The 16921-nt window shown below is 42.7% G+C and overlaps 1 protein-coding gene across 9 annotated transcripts in view; it reads left to right on the top strand.

Moving 5' to 3' along the window:
* Nucleotides 1-16921, top strand: part of LOC110528336 (SLIT-ROBO Rho GTPase-activating protein 3) — an 89300-nt gene that overhangs the window by 28010 nt on the left and 44369 nt on the right. For 8 of the 9 annotated variants that reach the window (XR_005052647.1, XR_005052648.1, XM_021610330.2 and 5 more), the window contains exons 3-4: nt 8529-8691; nt 13645-13707. Coding sequence is in view for 7 of the 9 variants with exons in the window: in XM_021610330.2 (XP_021466005.2) it covers nt 8529-8691; nt 13645-13707 (226 nt within the window). In the remaining 2 variants the exon portion in view is untranslated. Of the gene's footprint in view, nt 1-4578; nt 4980-6449; nt 6772-8528; nt 8692-13644; nt 13708-16921 lie in introns of those variants that run through there. The other variant, XM_036983910.1, reaches the window with a different exon arrangement.

The raw sequence follows: 16921 nt of genomic DNA, 5'->3' as shown, positions 1-16921 counted from the left end.
CAATATTGTTGTAATTGTCATTATTACAAATACATTTAAAAAAATTGTCCGATTAATCGGTATCGCCTTTTTTGTCCTCCAACAATCAGTATCGGTATCGGCGTTGAAAAATCATAATCGGTCGACCTCTAATCGCAAGACATCAGTCAGGAAGTTAAAGCTTGGTCGCAAATGGGTCTTCCAAATGGACAATGACCCCAACCATTCTTCCAAAGTTGTGGCAAAATGGCTTAAGAACAACAAAGTCAAGTTATTGGAGTGGCCATCACAATGCCCTGACCTCAATCCCATATAAAATGTGTGGGCAGAACTGAAAAAGCGTCTGCGAGCAAGGAGGCCTACAAACCTGACTAGGTTACACAAGCTCTGTCAGGAGGAATGGCCAAAATTCACCCAAATTATTGTAGGAAGCTTGTGTAAACATCTCACCCACTGGGAATGTGATGAACTAAATAAAATGACATTTCACATTCTTAAAATAAAGTGGTGATCCTAACTGATCTAAGACAGGGAATGTTTACTAGGAATAAATGTCAGGAATTGTGAAAAACAGATTTAAATGTACAGTGGGGCAAAAATGTATTTAGTCAGCCACCAATTGTGCAAGTTCTCCCACTTAAAAAGATGAGAAAGGCCTGCAATTTTATTCATAGGTACACTTCAACTATGACGGACAAAATGAGAAAAAACAATCCAGAAAATCACATTGTAGGATTTTTAATGAATTTATTTGCAAATTATGGTGGAAAATAAGTATTTGGTCACCTACAAACAAGCAAGATTTCTGGCTCTCACAGACCTGTAACTTCTTCTTTAAGAGGCTCCTCTGTCCTCCACTCGTTACCTGTATTAATGGCACCTGTTTGAACTTGTTATCAGTATAAAAGACACCTGTCCACAACCTCAAACAGTCACACTCCAAACTCCACTATGGCCAAGACCAAAGAGCTGTCAAAGGACACCAGAAACAAAATTGTAGACCTGCACCACGCTGGGAAGACTGAATCTGCAATAGGTAAGCAGCTTGGTTTGAAGAAATCAACTGTGGGAGCAAATATTAGGAAATGGAAGACATACAAGACCACTGATAATCTCCCTCGATCTGGGGCTCCACGCAAGATCTCACCCCGTGGGGTCAAAATGATCACAAGAACGGTGAGCAAAAATCCCAGAACCACACGAGGGGACCTAGTGAATGACCTGCAGAGAGCTGGGACCAAAGTAAAAAAGCCTACCATCAGTAACACACTACGCCGCCAGGGACTCAAATCCTGCAGTGCCAGACGTGTCCCCCTGCTTAAGCCAGTACATGTCCAGGCCTGTCTGAAGTTTGCTAGAGAGCATTTGGATGATCCAGAAGAAGATTGGGACACTGTCATATGGTCAGATGAAACCAAAATAGAACATTTTGGTAAAAACTCAACTCGTCAAGGACAAAGAATGCTGAGTTGCATCCAAAGAACACCATACCTACTGTGAAGCATGGGGGTGGAAACATCATGCTTTGGGGCTGTTTTTCTGCAAAGGGACCAGGACGACTGATCCGTGTAAAGGAAAGAATGAATGGGGCCATGTATCGTGAGATTTTGAGTGAAACATGGATGGGTCTTTCAGCATGACAATGATCCCAAACACACCGCCCGGGCAACGAAGGAGTGGCTTCGTAAGAAGCATTTCAAGGTCATGGAGTGGCCTAGCCAGTCTCCAGATCTCAACCCCATAGAAAATCTTTGGAGGGAGTTGAAAGTCCGTGTTGCCCAGCAACAGCCCCAAAACATCACTGCTCTAGAGGAGATCTGCATGGAGGAATGGGCCAAAATACCAGCAACAGTGTGTGAAAACCTTGTGAAGACTTACAGAAAACGTTTGACCTCTGTCATTGCCAACAAAGGGTATATAACAAAGTACTGAAATAAACTTTTGTTATTGACCAAATACTTATTTTCCACCATAATTTGCAAATAAATTCGTTAAAAATCCTACAATGTTATTTTCTGGATTTTTTTTCCTCATTTTGTCTGTCATAGTGGAAGTGTACCTATGATGAAAATTACAGGCCTCTCTCATCTTTTTAAGTGGGAGAACTTGCACAATTGGTGGCTGACTAAATACTTTTTTGCCCCACTGTATTTGGCTAAGGTGTATGTAAACTTCCGACTTCAACTGTATATACAGAGTCAGTTCCAGGGATAGTGCCAATATCATATTTACAATGTGCACTGATACTGGAGTGGAAGGGTTAGATATGTATATGAGTAAGGTGACTAGGCATCAGGATATATGATAAACAAAGTACAAGCAGCGTACTCTAAATGATGATTGTATATGTGTGTGTATAGAGTGTGTGTGTGTTGGAGTGTCAGTGTGAGTTTGCATAGAGTGAGTGTGCAGAGTCAGTGTAATAATTCAAATCTAATAGAAGGGTCAGCTCAGATCGTCCATGTAGCCATTTTGTTAGCTATTTAACAGTCTTATGGCTTGGGGATAGAAGCTGTTAAGGAGCCTGTTGGTGTCAGACATGTTGCTTCAGCACTGCTTGAAGCGGAGAATAGTCTATGGCTTGTGTGGCATGAGTCTTCAACAATTTTCTTGGCTTTCCTCTGTCACCGTCTGATAAAGAGGTACTGGATGGCAGGAAGCTCTGGTGTACTGGGCTGCCTGCACCACCCTCTGTAGTTCCATGCGATCGAGGGCAGTGCGGTTGCCCTACCAAGCAGTGATGCAGCCAGTCAAGATGCTATCAACAGTGCAGCTGTATAACTTTTTGAGGATTGACATTGACTGGTGGGGACAGAGCATTTGGGAGCAGTTATATAAATAAAATCCTAAGTGTGTGTCTGTGTGTGTGTGTCAGCTCTGGAAGAAAGAATCTCAACATTACAGCGGTAAAAGCGAGGTGGGGTACAGCATAGGGGAAAGATGTGGGTATCCACCAGCCACTGTGACCAAAAAGGGCATTTCCCACCTTGGCCGTGCGTGGCCACACAGTCGTGGGTAACCTGGAGTATAGGACAGGACTAAGCACACACCCCTGTGGGGCCCCCATGTTGAGGGTCAGCGTGGCAGAGTTCCCAGTTGCAGAGGAAGGTGTTTAGTCCCAGGGTCCTTAGCTTGATGATGAGTTTGGAGGGGACTTTGATGTTGAATGCTGAGCTGAAGTCAATGACTAGCATTCTCACAGATGTACAGTATTCCTCTTATCTAGGTGGGTGAGGGCACTGTGGAGTGCAGTTGAGATTGTGTCATCTATGGGTCTGTTGCAGCGATGATGGAGTTGATGTCTGCCATAGCCTGCCTTTCAAAGCACTTCATTGTGGCAGGTAGCCTTAGGAGAGTTTGAAAACGACCGTGAATATGCATGCCAGCTGTTCTGCGCATGCTCTTAGCACACACCTTGGAATACCACACGGCCTTACAAGTGTTGACCGGATTAAAAACCTTTCTCACGTCGGCCTCTGAGAGCAAGATCACCCAATCCGCTGGTCAGCGAGGCATCATTGGGCAGATCACAGTTGGGTCTTCCTTTTGTATTCCATAATAGACTGCCACATGCGATGGGCGGCGGAGCCTGTGTAATAGGATTCCACCTTGTTCCTTTATTGTCTTTTTGCTTGTTTGACGGCTCTGTGGAGGTCATAGCGGAACTTCTTGTACTTGGGTGTGTCCTCAGCCATAACCTCAATGTTGGCTGCAATAGCCCTGTGTGCTGTAGCTCTGTCCTTTAGCTTATCGCTAACCTCTGTTTTAGTCCAGGGCTTATGATTGATTCACTGTTGGGACAACATCGGCGATACATTTCCTAATGAAGCCGGTGGCGGAGGTGGTCAGCTCGTCAATGCTATCCGCAGAGTCCGGGAACATATTCCAGTCAGCACTAGCAAAGCAGTCTTCTAGCGTAGCCTCTGATTCGGAGGACCATTTCTCAATGGAGAGCGTCATGGGTGCTTCCTGTTTGAGCTTTTGCTTGTAGGAAGCAGGAGTATATAGTCATGAACTGATTTGCCGAAGGGGGGACGAGAGAGGGCCTTGTGTGCTTGCTTGTGGGTTGATTAACAATAACAATTAACAATTGACTAAAAATCCGCGATTTGGAGGTCATCCATATTATTATCAAGAGACTGTACATTAGCCAATAGAATGTAGGGAAGAGGTGGCCAATTTTCCCTTTGCCTGAATCTCACCAGGGCTCCCCTCTCCTGGCTCTTTTTCACCTGCTTTTCCTCTTGGATAGCCTGAAAATAGCGTTAGAATTACAGATGGGTCGAAAAATGAAGCTGCAATTGAGGTGATTATCTGCCGATCTTATGTTCAAAAGTTCTTGTCGATCATAAGAAATCATAGCTGAGACATTTTGTGCAAAAAAAAGTAAATATAAATAACAAAATAGCAAAGTCCGGTTTGAGCTCGCAAGATGGCAGCCATACAGTGACATGCTGACCAGACCGGACACGTTGCGTGCGCGAGCGTCGCAAGATAAACGTAGAAATCCATGTTATTCAATTATTGCACACACACTGCTTGCGCGCGCCAACAAGCGTCTGCGATGCCAAGGGCTAAAATAGAACTCCGTTCTATTTCTGACGCAGATCGCGCTGCAAGTCCCGCCTCTCCCATTGGTTTATAGACGCAGGTACCCATGTGCCAAATATATGCACGATGGCGCACGCGCGCAGCCGGTTTGGGTTGTGTGTAAGGAGCCACCTTCTTTGCTGCTTCACTGAGCTAACAAAGCCTGTAGTGCCTTTCACATGAAGCTCTAACAAGCTGTCCTTTTGGTTGACATACTCCTCAGACTAAGCTGTCCTTCGCAATGGCAGCATCTCAAATGGCACCCTATGATATTGACATACCTGTACTTCTCAAGACTAAGATGTAATTTATATTGACATACCCCTCAAGACTAATTTTAAAAAGTAGATCTTCCAAGAGGGGTCAACAGGGGTCATACCGTATTCACTCACATATTGTCGATTATTACAGTTAACCTTTCTGATCTCCCCATCCCGGATCCGGGTTCGTGAATACAGACTCAAGCTCATTACCATAACGCAACGTTAACTATTCATGAAAATCGCAAATGAAATGAAATAAATATGCCATCTCTCAAGCTTAGCCTTTTGTTAACAACACTGTCATCTCAGATTTTCAAAATATGCTTCTCAACCATTGCAAAACAAGCATTTGTGTAACAGTATTGATGGCTAACGTAGCATTTAGCATTAGCATTCAGCTGGCAACATTTACACAAAAAAACAGAAAAGCATTCAAAAAAATCATTTACCTTTGAAGAACTTCAGATGTTTTCAATGAGGAGACTCTCAGATAGCAAATGTTCAGTTTTTCCTGAAAGATTATTTGTTTAGGACAAATCGCTCCGTTTTCTGCGTCACGTTTAGCTATGAAAAAACCCCTGTATCCAGGATTGTGTAAATCTATCAGCAAGCTCATTAGCATAACACAACGTTAACTATTTATGAAAATCGCAAATGAAATGAAATAAATATGCCATCTCTCAAGCTTAGCCTTTTGTAAACAACACTGTCATCTCAGATTTTCAAAATATGCTTCTCAACCATAGGAAAACAATCATTTGTGTAAAAGTAGCTAGCTAGAGTTAGCATTTCGCGTTAGCATTTAGCGTTAGCATTAGCGTTAGCATCCAGCACGCAACATTAACAAAAACATAAAAGCCTTCAAATAAAATCATTTACCTTTGAAGAACTTCTGATGTTTTCAATGAGGATACTCTCAGTTAGATAGCAGATGCTCAGTTTTTCCAAAAAGATTCCTTGTGTATTAGAAATAGCTCCGTTTTGTACATCACATTTGGCTACCAAAAAAAATCCATAAATTCAGTCCTCAAAACGCAAACTTTTTTCCAAATTAACTCCATAATATCGACTGAAAACATGGCAAACGTTTTTTAGAATCAAGCCTCAAGGTGTTTTTCACATATCTCTTCATTGATACATCGTTCTTGGACACATGCTTTCTCTCCTGAATCCCAGGAGAAAATGACCGCACCTGAAGATTACGCACAAATTTAGACAAAGGACACCGGGCGGACCTCTGGAAAATGTAGTCTCTTATGGCCAATCTTCCAATGATATGCCTACAAATACGTCACAATGCTGCTAAGACCTTGGGCGAACGACAGAAAGTGTAGGCTCATTCCTTGCGCAATCACAGCCATATAAGGAGAGAATGGAAAACAGAGCTTCAGAAATTCTGCTAATTCCTGGGTGATGCATCATCTTGGTTTCGCCTGTAGAATGAGTTCTGGGGCACTTACAGACAAAATCTTTGCAGATTCTGAAACTTCAGAGTGTTTTCTTTCCAAAACTGTCAAGAATATGCATAGTCGAGCATCTTTTCGTGACAAAATATCGCGCTTAAAACGGGAACGTTTTTTATCCAAAAATGAAATAGCGCCCCTAGAGCTCTAAGAGGTTAAATCATTAAATACAGTATAGTGTGTAGTGCAGTGCTATTAGCAAGGAATACTCAATCAGTAGTATCATTTCAATGAGTATAGTCACAGTATAACCTAACGTAGCAGGTGTAAAATAAGTTGTATTTCTTTCTTTCTGGTCCTGACGAGAGAACAAAAAACTCTTCTGCACTGTTGAACCAATCCAATAAATGTGGAGGAGGAGTTAAGATGGAGTGTCGCTTTATTAACATCCAAAAGCGGAAACCTCGTCACGGACTCCCTTTCCAATTCCCTTGAAAACTGGATGCATTGACCCCGCAGAGGGTGGCCACAGTACAGTAAGTGCAGACGTGAACTTGGCCAAGCCATCCTTACACACACTTGCACTTGATCTGACTATGTATCCCCATCCTCTTTCTCTCTCTCTCTCTCTCTCTCTCTCTCTCTCTCTCTCTCTCTCTCTCTCTCTCTCGCTCTCTCTCTCTCTCTCTCAGTTTCTCCCTCCTCACATTAAATGGTCATCATTCTTTTTTCTGACTTTCACAGACAGATTGAGGACTCACTGAGTGCTGCACTCACTTGGCTGTTTGAATCGCCACATTTAATAATTCCATCCATGCCTCGCTCCTTCCCTCCAGCCTCCATCACTGACAATTGTAATTGTATTTTTAGAGGGACAATCTCAAATTGTCCCTGCAATTTATGGACTTCTTGTCTTCAAGTTTACTCTAAATAAACTTGAAGATATATGAAGTCCATAAATTCAACTAAGATCTTTCATCTTCGCATAATGTTGGTTGGAAATAGTCAGCGTCTAAATAAGCTGTTTTCTCTGTCTTCCCGGTAATGTTGAATTATACAATATGCTTCTAATCTAATGATGTGATACAGAATGATTGCCAATCGTCTATCTATGTTTCATCAGAAGCCTTGTAGTGGCTCATTCTCCCTGCTAGGAAACAGGGACTGTGTCCCAAATGACACCCTGTTCATTATTTAGTGAACCAATTTTGACCAGGATCTATAGTGATCTGGTCAAAAGTAGTGCACTATATAGGGAATAGGGTGCCAGTTAGGATTGTCAGGCAGTAAGTCACCTCTACCGACTAATGAACAGATGTGCACTGCATCTCCAGTTCCCATGCAGTGTTGTGCCAGTGCTGCAGTGCAGTAAAGATCACTGCAGTGGTGCTCCTCTCCTAGTACTAGTGATCTGTTATCTGCAATGGACAGCTCTATAACAACTTCTCCGACTCTATAATTCTGCCAAGATAGTTTACTTTTGATTCAGAGCAAAGCTACTTGCTGAGTTGGGCCCCAATTGAGTTCCTGGCAGCAGGTTGTATGTCTAGGATCAATCATTCACATCCTCCACCACAGATTGGGACGATATGGGGAAGTTTTAATCAAAGGATCCTGGACATAAAGAGTCAGAGCCCCAGAGGTGTGGACTGTGGAGTAGTCTAGGCTACCTGGAGCATCACATTAAAGCTAGTCTTTTTTACCTCTCTAAACCAGGAACTTATTTCCTTATTCTTTTATTCTCTGTTTTGACATCTTTTCCCTTGTCTGGTTATTACCTCAGCCTGCTTAGCAGAAGATGCCTGTCTGACCGTATGTGAGGTTATATAAAGAGAGGTGCACACTCAGCCAAAGACTATCTGACAGTGATAGTGAGAGTTAGTTTCCTTCTTTCAGCGTGTTCTACTTCCTTCTTCTACAGGAAACTAACAGAATGTGTTAAACGTTTATCTCACCTCCACATCCAGGCTTTCTCTCACCTCCAGGCTTTCATTTATAAACACCTCACTCTATCTGCTGTTCATTTCTACACTATAGTATCTGTTAACCTACGCTGGTAGATTCCAAAAGCTAAATGATAGTGACCGCAAACTATACTATTGGTTGAATAGTAATGGTTCCATACTGTGGAGGTCAACTGTTAACCGGTTTAAACGACTGGGGGATAAAATTACTTATTTTCAACCATACTCTACACCCAAAATTGCTTTTATCGTAACGAGACACTTGACCTACACTGTGATGTTCCTTTTGGATGACACTCTGACCTGTGACCTCTAACCTGTTCTTCCAGGAAGGACCAGAACCTGCTGTCAACAGTGAACTGCTGGTACCTCGTTCTGAACCAGACGAGGAGAGAGAGCAGAGACCATGCTACCCTCAGCGACCTCTACAACAATAACGTCATTGTCCGCCTAGCACACGTCGGAGAGGATGTCATCAGACTCTTCAAGAAGGTCAGGAAAGAATGTTTGTTTACTTGAAATTGAAAATGTGACATGCTGCTGACAACTTTTAGTAGAGTGCTACTGCATAACAAATTTAAGATTTGTTTAAAGAGTTCCCACAGTTATAATAGTGTCGGTCGGGCAATTAATTTGCCATCCACTGCCCGCACACGCGCGCGCACACACACACACTTTGAGACCTGATAACTGAGGGCCTGGCTGGCTATACCCCCACTGTGTTGTCGTCTGGCTGGGCTAGCATCAATCTGCTTTACATCTAAAGGTCAGACCTACAGCTGGGAGATCAGCCATATGTGCTACCTCTTCATCTTCCCCACCTTCATATACCTTTCCTTCCCTTTCTCTGTATCACCAGCTTCTTCATCCGTGTCTTCCTTCTCCAGCTTCTCCTCCTCCACCTTCTCCTTCTCCAGCTTCTCCTCCTCCACCTTCTCCTTCTCCAGCTTTTCCTCCTCCACCTTGTCCTTCTCCAGCTTCTCCTCCTCCACCTTCTCCTTCTCCACCTTCTCCTTCTCCACCTTCTCCTTCTCCAGCTTCTCCTCCTCCACCTTGTCCTTCTCCAGCTTCTCCTCCTCCACCTTCTCCTCTGCACCACGTGTGCCTGTCCATTTACTGTATGTTATCAAATGTTCTTATTTCTTAAGTGGTAAACAAACTACATGGTTTCAACGTAGAAGATGGTCTCATTCTCAGAGTAAATTGTAATCTCAGTATCTGTCCTGTAATTTCCATATCCCTAAATGACAGAAGGATACAGTGCCTTGCGAAAGTATTCGGCCCCCTTGAACTTTGCGACCTTTTGCCACATTTCAGGCTTCAAACATAAAGATATAAAACTGTATTTTTTTGTGAAGAATCAACAACAAGTGGGACACAATCATGAAGTGGAACGACATTTATTGGATATTTCAAACTTTTTTAACAAATCAAAAACTGAAAAATTGGGCGTGCAAAATTATTCAGCCCCCATAAGTTAATACTTTGTAGCGCCACCTTTTGCTGCGATTGCAGCTGTAAGTCGCTTGGGGTATGTCTCTATCAGTTTTGCACATCGAGAGACTGGAATTTTTTCCCATTCCTCCTTGCAAAACAGCTCGAGCTCAGTGAGGTTGGATGGAGAGCATTTGTGAACAGCAGTTTTCAGTTCTTTCCACAGATTCTCGATTGGATTCAGGTCTGAACTTTGACTTGGCCATTCTAACACCTGGATATGTTTATTTTTGAACCATTCCATTGTAGATTTTGCTTTATGTTTTGGATCATTGTCTTGTTGGAAGACAAATCTCCGTCCCAGTCTCAAGTCTTTTGCAGACTCCATCAGGTTTTCTTCCAGAATGGTCCTGTATTTGGCTCCATCCATCTTCCCATCAATTTTAACCATCTTCCCTGTCCCTGCTGAAGAAAAGCAGGCCCAAACCATGATGCTGCCACCACCATGTTTGACAGTGGGGATGGTGTGTTCAGCTGTGTTGCTTTTACGCCAAACATAACATTTTCCATTGTTGCCAAAAAGTTCCATTTTGGTTTCATCTGACCAGAGCACCTTCTTCCACATGTTTGGTGTGTCTCCCAGGTGGCTTGTGGCAAACTTTAAACGACACTTTTTATGGATATCTTTAAGAAATGGCTTTCTTCTTGCCACTCTTCCATAAAGGCCAGATTTGTGCAATATACAACTGATTGTTGTCCTATGGACAGAGTCTCCCACCTCAGCTGTAGATCTCTGCAGTTCATCCAGAGTGATCATGGGCCTCTTGGCTGCATCTCTGATCAGTCTTCTCCTTGTATGAGCTGAAAGTTTAGAGGGACGGCCAGGTCTTGGTAGATTTGCAGTGGTCTGATACTCCTTCCATTTCAATATTATCGCTTGCACAGTGCTCCTTGGGATGTTTAAAGCTTGGGAAATCTTTTTCTATCCAAATCCGGCTTTAAACTTCTTCACAACAGTATCTCGGACCTGCCTGGTGTGTTGCTTGTTCTTCATGATGCTCTCTGCGCTTTTAACGGACCTCTGAGACTATCACAGTGCAGGTGCATTTATACGGAGACTTGATTACACACAGGTGGATTGTATTTATCATCATTAGTCATTTAGGTCAACATTGGATCATTCAGAGATCCTCACTGAACTTCTGGAGAGAGTTTGCTGCACTGAAAGTAAAGGGGCTGAATAATTTTGCACGCCCAATTTTTCAGTTTTTGATTTGTTAAAAAAGTTTGAAATATCCAATAAATGTCGTTCCACTTCATGATTGTGTCCCACTTGTTGTTGATTCTTCACAAAAAAATACAGTTTTATATCTTTATGTTTGAAGCCTGAAATGTGGCAAAAGGTCGCAAAGTTCAAGGGGGCCGAATACTTTCGCAAGGCACTGTATATTGCTGCATGAATTGTCCCTGTTAATCAATGCAACTGTTTTATTTCAATGTCAAATAATTTCTGTTTAACAATAAGGTACCTTACTGTGATTGTTTTTAATTAAAAAGATTTAAACAAATTAAAAACAATAGCTTCTTGTCAAAGAGTAATTACTCAAACTAGGACTGTCTGGGAGTGGTCTGTGTGGGAGTGGAGGTTTGGAGGTTTGGAACTCTCTTTATTATTGGTTGATTAACTCATTTTAGGCGGTCTTTTCAAACGGCTCTTACACTAAAAGGGCATTGTCATTTTCACAATTTCACAGTATTATTCCAACCTCATTGTGTGGAAATACATATAGAACACAGAAACATCTAATTTCTTGACTGTACTGGGCATTTAAGTGTACACATTAGACCAATCAGAGCTATAAAGCATGTCTGAGAAAGAGAGGCAGAGGGCAGAGCAGAAAGTGGCCATGGTTCAGGGACTACAGTATGATGGAACGGTCTGCTAGGGAAAGCACAGATCAGTATTGATCCACAGGAACCGGGTGGAGTCTCACATTATTTATGTCGTCTTGGGATGGATATGCTGTCAGGGGTGAGCTGTGATGAGGCTGGGTTACTGTTGCCTGGTGGACTGGGTTTGGCTGAGCTGCCTGGTGGGCTGAGCTGCCGAGAGGTGGCTGAGTAACTGCCTGCTGAAAAATGATAAAATGTCTTCCTCAGCAAAATGTTTCATGGAGTGGCGTAAAGTTTGTTACATTGCCTAGGCTGATAGCAGTACCACCATCTGCTTTATGTGACATATACACACACACCATGCATTTCAATGTAGAAGCAAATGTTGTGCAACATGAATAAACTAACCTAAAAATAGGGCTTCTGCTAATGAATTAACCATTTAAGTTGTCCTTATAGGTGTAAATGTAGTGGTGTTGCCATAGCAGCACCTATCTCTCAGAGGAAAGTTCAGCTGCTGGGCCTAACAACAATGACAACCATGGCCGTGACAACCTACCATCACTGACATACTCCACCCTATATACTACACTAACAACACACTTACCTGTGCTTTCACTTGAGGGGTCTGTCTGTAATGTATTACTGAAGAGGAAAACTGTTCCTACTGTTGACGACTTTCTGACTGGAGCCCGTTTTGATCTGTTGTGTAATAAGCCTAGCAGTAGTAATTATCATGTTATGGGTTAGATAGAAGGATCTATGTGCATTGTATTTGGGCTGAGGGAAAGGGGCACTGTCTCTGAGGGCAAGAATGATTCCATAATGGTTGAATAGGTACCATGTGTCTGGAGTTAGAGCTGATAGATGGGAATTACTATTCTGTTACACTGTCTTTACTGATTTATATTTATACTATTAATATGAATTTATACTGTATTCTTAGAGATTGAAAGTAGTGTTGAGTTTAGGCTCTTTGTGTATGAGAAGTTGAATTATCTAGTGGACTGTAGGAGACTAGGAATGTGTACTCCCATACCTCAAGGCCAGACTGATAAGAAGACCTGTGAAAGGCACCTAGGAGTGTGAAGGCTCTGGACTCTGGACGCTGATACATGATAACCAACATGAGGAACATACTCAGTTCCTGCAGAGACTGATTGTTCGTCCTAGACGAAGAAGTTGGAAACTGGGGCCTAGTCGGAAGTTATGTGCTTGTGACCTGTATGTGTGCTTTTTGCAGCTACGACAATCTACAGTAGCTTGAGTTTTCTTAGAGTCTATGTGGATTATTGTACCAGAAATTAGAACCTAACACTACTTTTACAGGATTTCTTAAACTACTCTGTTCTAGCTGCCTTCCGTACCCTCTCATTGTTGGCTGTACATTCTATCACTGTCCATCACAGACACTCCGCTCCTGCGAGTTACAGTAACTGAGTTGGAATCGTGAATGTGTGATTTGAATATGGTCAGTAGGAGACATTAGAAATGTCTATTCTTAGCTGCCTGCATGTACACTGCATAGTATTCTATAAGGCCTTTTTACAAATAGAGGGAAACAACATTTCACACTGTTCAGTCATCTCTCAGAAACAGACACATACCCAAGGGAAACACATATCTCCCATACAGACACATACCCAAGGGAAACACATATCTCCCATACAGACACATACCCAAGGGAAACAGATGTATCCCATACAGACACATACCCAAGGGAAACACATGTCTCCCATACAGACACATACCCAAGGGAAACACGTCTCCCATACAGACACATACCCAAGGGAAACACATGTCTCCCATACAGACACATACCCAAGGGAAACACATATCTCCCATACAGACACATACCCAAGGGAAACACATATCTCCCATACAGACACATACCCAAGGGAAACGCATATCTCCCATACAGACACAGACCCAAGGGAAACGCATATCTCCCATACAGACACATACCCAAGGAAAACACATATCTCCCATACAGACACATACCCAAGGGAAACGGATGTATTCATGCCTCAGTGAAGCAAAGCCAGGTCTGTTCAAGATATTCTTCCAGTCACCTGTGAGATTTATTCACATGCCTTTTGTTCCTGTTTTTTGTCCCAGAGCAAAGAAATCGGGGTGCAGATGCATGAGGAGTTAGTGAAAGTCACAAACGAGCTCTACACTGTGAGTAAACAACAACAACATTTAATTCTCTCTCTTTCTCAATCTCTTTCTTTTTTTCTCTCTCTCCTTCTCCCCCAATCTGTCTGTATTGTTCATCATCTCTCCTTTCATCCACTCCCCATGTTTGTTAGTTTGCCTGAAGCTAACAGGCTAACTCCATTTGGCTAGGCCGACCTCAGACCCTCTCAGACTCTCTGCTCTGTAGTGTCTGGATAGAACAGGACCTGCCCAGAGCAGAATAGCTTTATAAGCAATCAGAAGGTAGCCTAGCGGTTAGGAGCGTTGGGCCAGTAACTGAAAAGTCGCTGGTTCGAATCACCGAGCCTTTGTGCCCTAGAGCAAGGCAGTTAACCCCCAACAACAACTGCTCCCTGGGTGCTGATGATGTTATTTTAACACAGCCCCCACTCCTCTCTGATTCAGAAAGTTAGGTTATATAGGGAAGACAAATTTGTGCAACTGACTAGGTATCTCCCTTACAGCCTTGCTACACAGGTCATTTGGTTCTACACCGGAGGACATGATTTGTTTTTTTACTCCCGCCGTGAGAGAAGTTGCAGTTGAAGGAGAAACTCTATATGCCTTGGCTCTGCTCCAAGCCGACTCACTTCCCTTGCAGTGGAGGGCTGCTTACTGCCAAGGTGTCACATCATCATCACATAGTCACATATTCAGCACATGCTACACAAAACCATACATTGACTGTGTACATACATAGAAGAGTATGCATACACACGCATGCACACACACACACAATAACGTATGCTTGAACACACTCACACAAGCCTGTCTTTGATGCGTTAACATCAACGCTCCCACGCCACCTAACCATCCACACCAACCACATTGAACCTTCAAAGCCTACCCTTTCTCGCTTTCATGATTTCATGTCAGTATATATACGACTCTATTTCCATTTACCCCCCCACCACCACCACACTCCCTTCCTGCCCGTTCACTGTCACACATCATAATGCCCCAGGTTATGTTTCTGTTAGATTTTTTTTGTGTGTGTGGGTGGGTGTGTATCTGTGTGTGTGTGTGTGTGTGTGCTTGTGACAAGAAGGTGCTCATTTGTGAAATGTGATGCCTATGTTTGCAATAACAATACAGACAAACAATGAGCAGTGAGCACATGCAGAGCAACATAGGACATGAAACATGTAGCAAGCAGGCAGACAGAGCAATAGCACAAAAAGCATTGATTGATTCAATGGTTATAAAGATGGGGAGAGGTCTGTCCGTGAAAGAGATGTTCTTCTTTTTTGACACCACACTCCACAAAGCAAGTCCTTTTGGCTTTAGTTTTTATCTTATCTTGATTATTGTCCAGTCATATGGCCAGGTGCTGCAAAGAAAGACCTTTGTTAAGCAGCAGCTGGCCCAGAACATAGCGGCACATTTTTGTTCTTCATTTGTGTTCTTCATTGTAATCAGTTAATTAATTTACCTTTATTTAACTAGGCAAGTCAGTTAAGAACTAATTCTTATTTTCAATGACAGCCTAGGGGTTGAGGGGCAGAACTACAGATTTCTACGTTGTCAGCTTGGGGATTTGAACATGAAACCTTTCGGTTACTAGTCCAAAGCTCTACCCACTAGGCTACCCTGCCGGCCCAATAATATGCATGCCAGTCTCTCTTGGCTAAGAGTTGAAGAAAGACTGACTGCATCCCTTCTTGTTTTTATAAGATACAATGTGCACCATCACACTGTGCAGCAGGCATTGCTACATGAAACCCATGTAAATACATGTAAATACTGTCACTTAAAATACATGGCTTAATGGCCACAAGAGAATGATTCTGCATGAAATACAGCATACTATATTATGATGCAGATGTTCATTTATTGGCTTTCTAAACAGCTTTCTCTCTGTATGTCTCATACTGAAACGTTCACATACACGCAGTAGGTGACATTATCCATAACTAGTACTTGTACAGTGCTTTCAGAAAGTATTCACATCCCTTGGCTCTTTACAAATGTTGTTGATTTTTTTGGGTCACTGACCTACACACAATACTCCATAATGTCAAAGTGGAATTATTTTCTGAACATTGTTAACAAATTAATAAAAAATGAAAAGCTGAAATGTCTTCAGTCAATAAATATTGCACTTTGTTATGGCAAGCCTAAATAAGTTCAGTAAAAATTTGCTGAACAAGTCACATAAGTTGCATGGACTGTGTGCAATAATAGTGTATAACATGATTTTGGAATGACCACCTCATGTTTGTACCCTACACATACAATTATCTTCAAGGTCCCTCAGTCATGCGGTGAATTCAAACACATATTCAATCACAAAGGTTTTCCAATGCCTTGGAAAGAAGGGCACTTATTGGTAGATGGTTAAAAAAAGCAGACATTGAATATCTCTTTGACTTTGAGCATGGTGAAGTTATTAATTACACTTTGGATGGTGTATCAATACATCCCAGTCACTACAAAGATACGTGTCCTCCCTAACTCAGTTGCCGGAGATTGAGGAAACCACTCCGGGATTTCACCATGAGGCCAATGTTGACTTTAAAACAGTTACAGAGTTTAATGTCTGTGATAGGAGAAAACTGGATGGATCAAGCCCAAATCTACACTGGAGTTGTGTCAAGTTCTGACCTTAGTTCTTTTGTTATGTCTTTGTTTTAGTATGGTCAGGGCTTGAGTTGAGTGGGTTGTCTATGTTCCTTTTTCTATGTTTTGGGATTTCTGTGTTTGGCCTGGTATGGTTCTCAATCAGAGGCAGCTGTTTATCGTTGTCCCTGATTGAGAACCATATTTAGGTAGCCTGGTTTCACTTTTGAGTGGTGGGTGATTATTTTCCGTGTTAGTGTTTGTTACCACATGGGACTGTTTCGTTTGTTTCACTTTGTTATTTTGTATTTTTGTAGTGTTCAGTTTTTCTTATTAAAATGGACACTTACCACGCTGCAAATTGGTCCGACCTCTCCTACTCTTCCTCAGAAGAGGAGGAGAACCGTTACATAAGAACCCACCACCAAAGGACCAAGCAGCGTGGCAACGGGCAGCAGCAGCAGCGATCTCAAGACTCGTGGACATGGGAGGAGAACCTGGACGGCAAAGGACCCTGGGCTCAGGCTGGGGAATATCACCACCCCAAGGCAGAGCTGGAGGCAGCGAGAGCTGAGCGGCGGTGGTATGAGGAGGCAGCACGGCAGTGCAGCTGGAAGCCCGAGAAGCAGCACCAAAA

This window comes from Oncorhynchus mykiss, chromosome 7 (genome assembly GCF_013265735.2).
Source record: "Oncorhynchus mykiss isolate Arlee chromosome 7, USDA_OmykA_1.1, whole genome shotgun sequence".
In the NCBI taxonomy this organism is placed as follows: Eukaryota; Metazoa; Chordata; class Actinopteri; order Salmoniformes; family Salmonidae; genus Oncorhynchus; species Oncorhynchus mykiss.
This window is presented reverse-complemented; position numbering and strand designations above follow the sequence as displayed.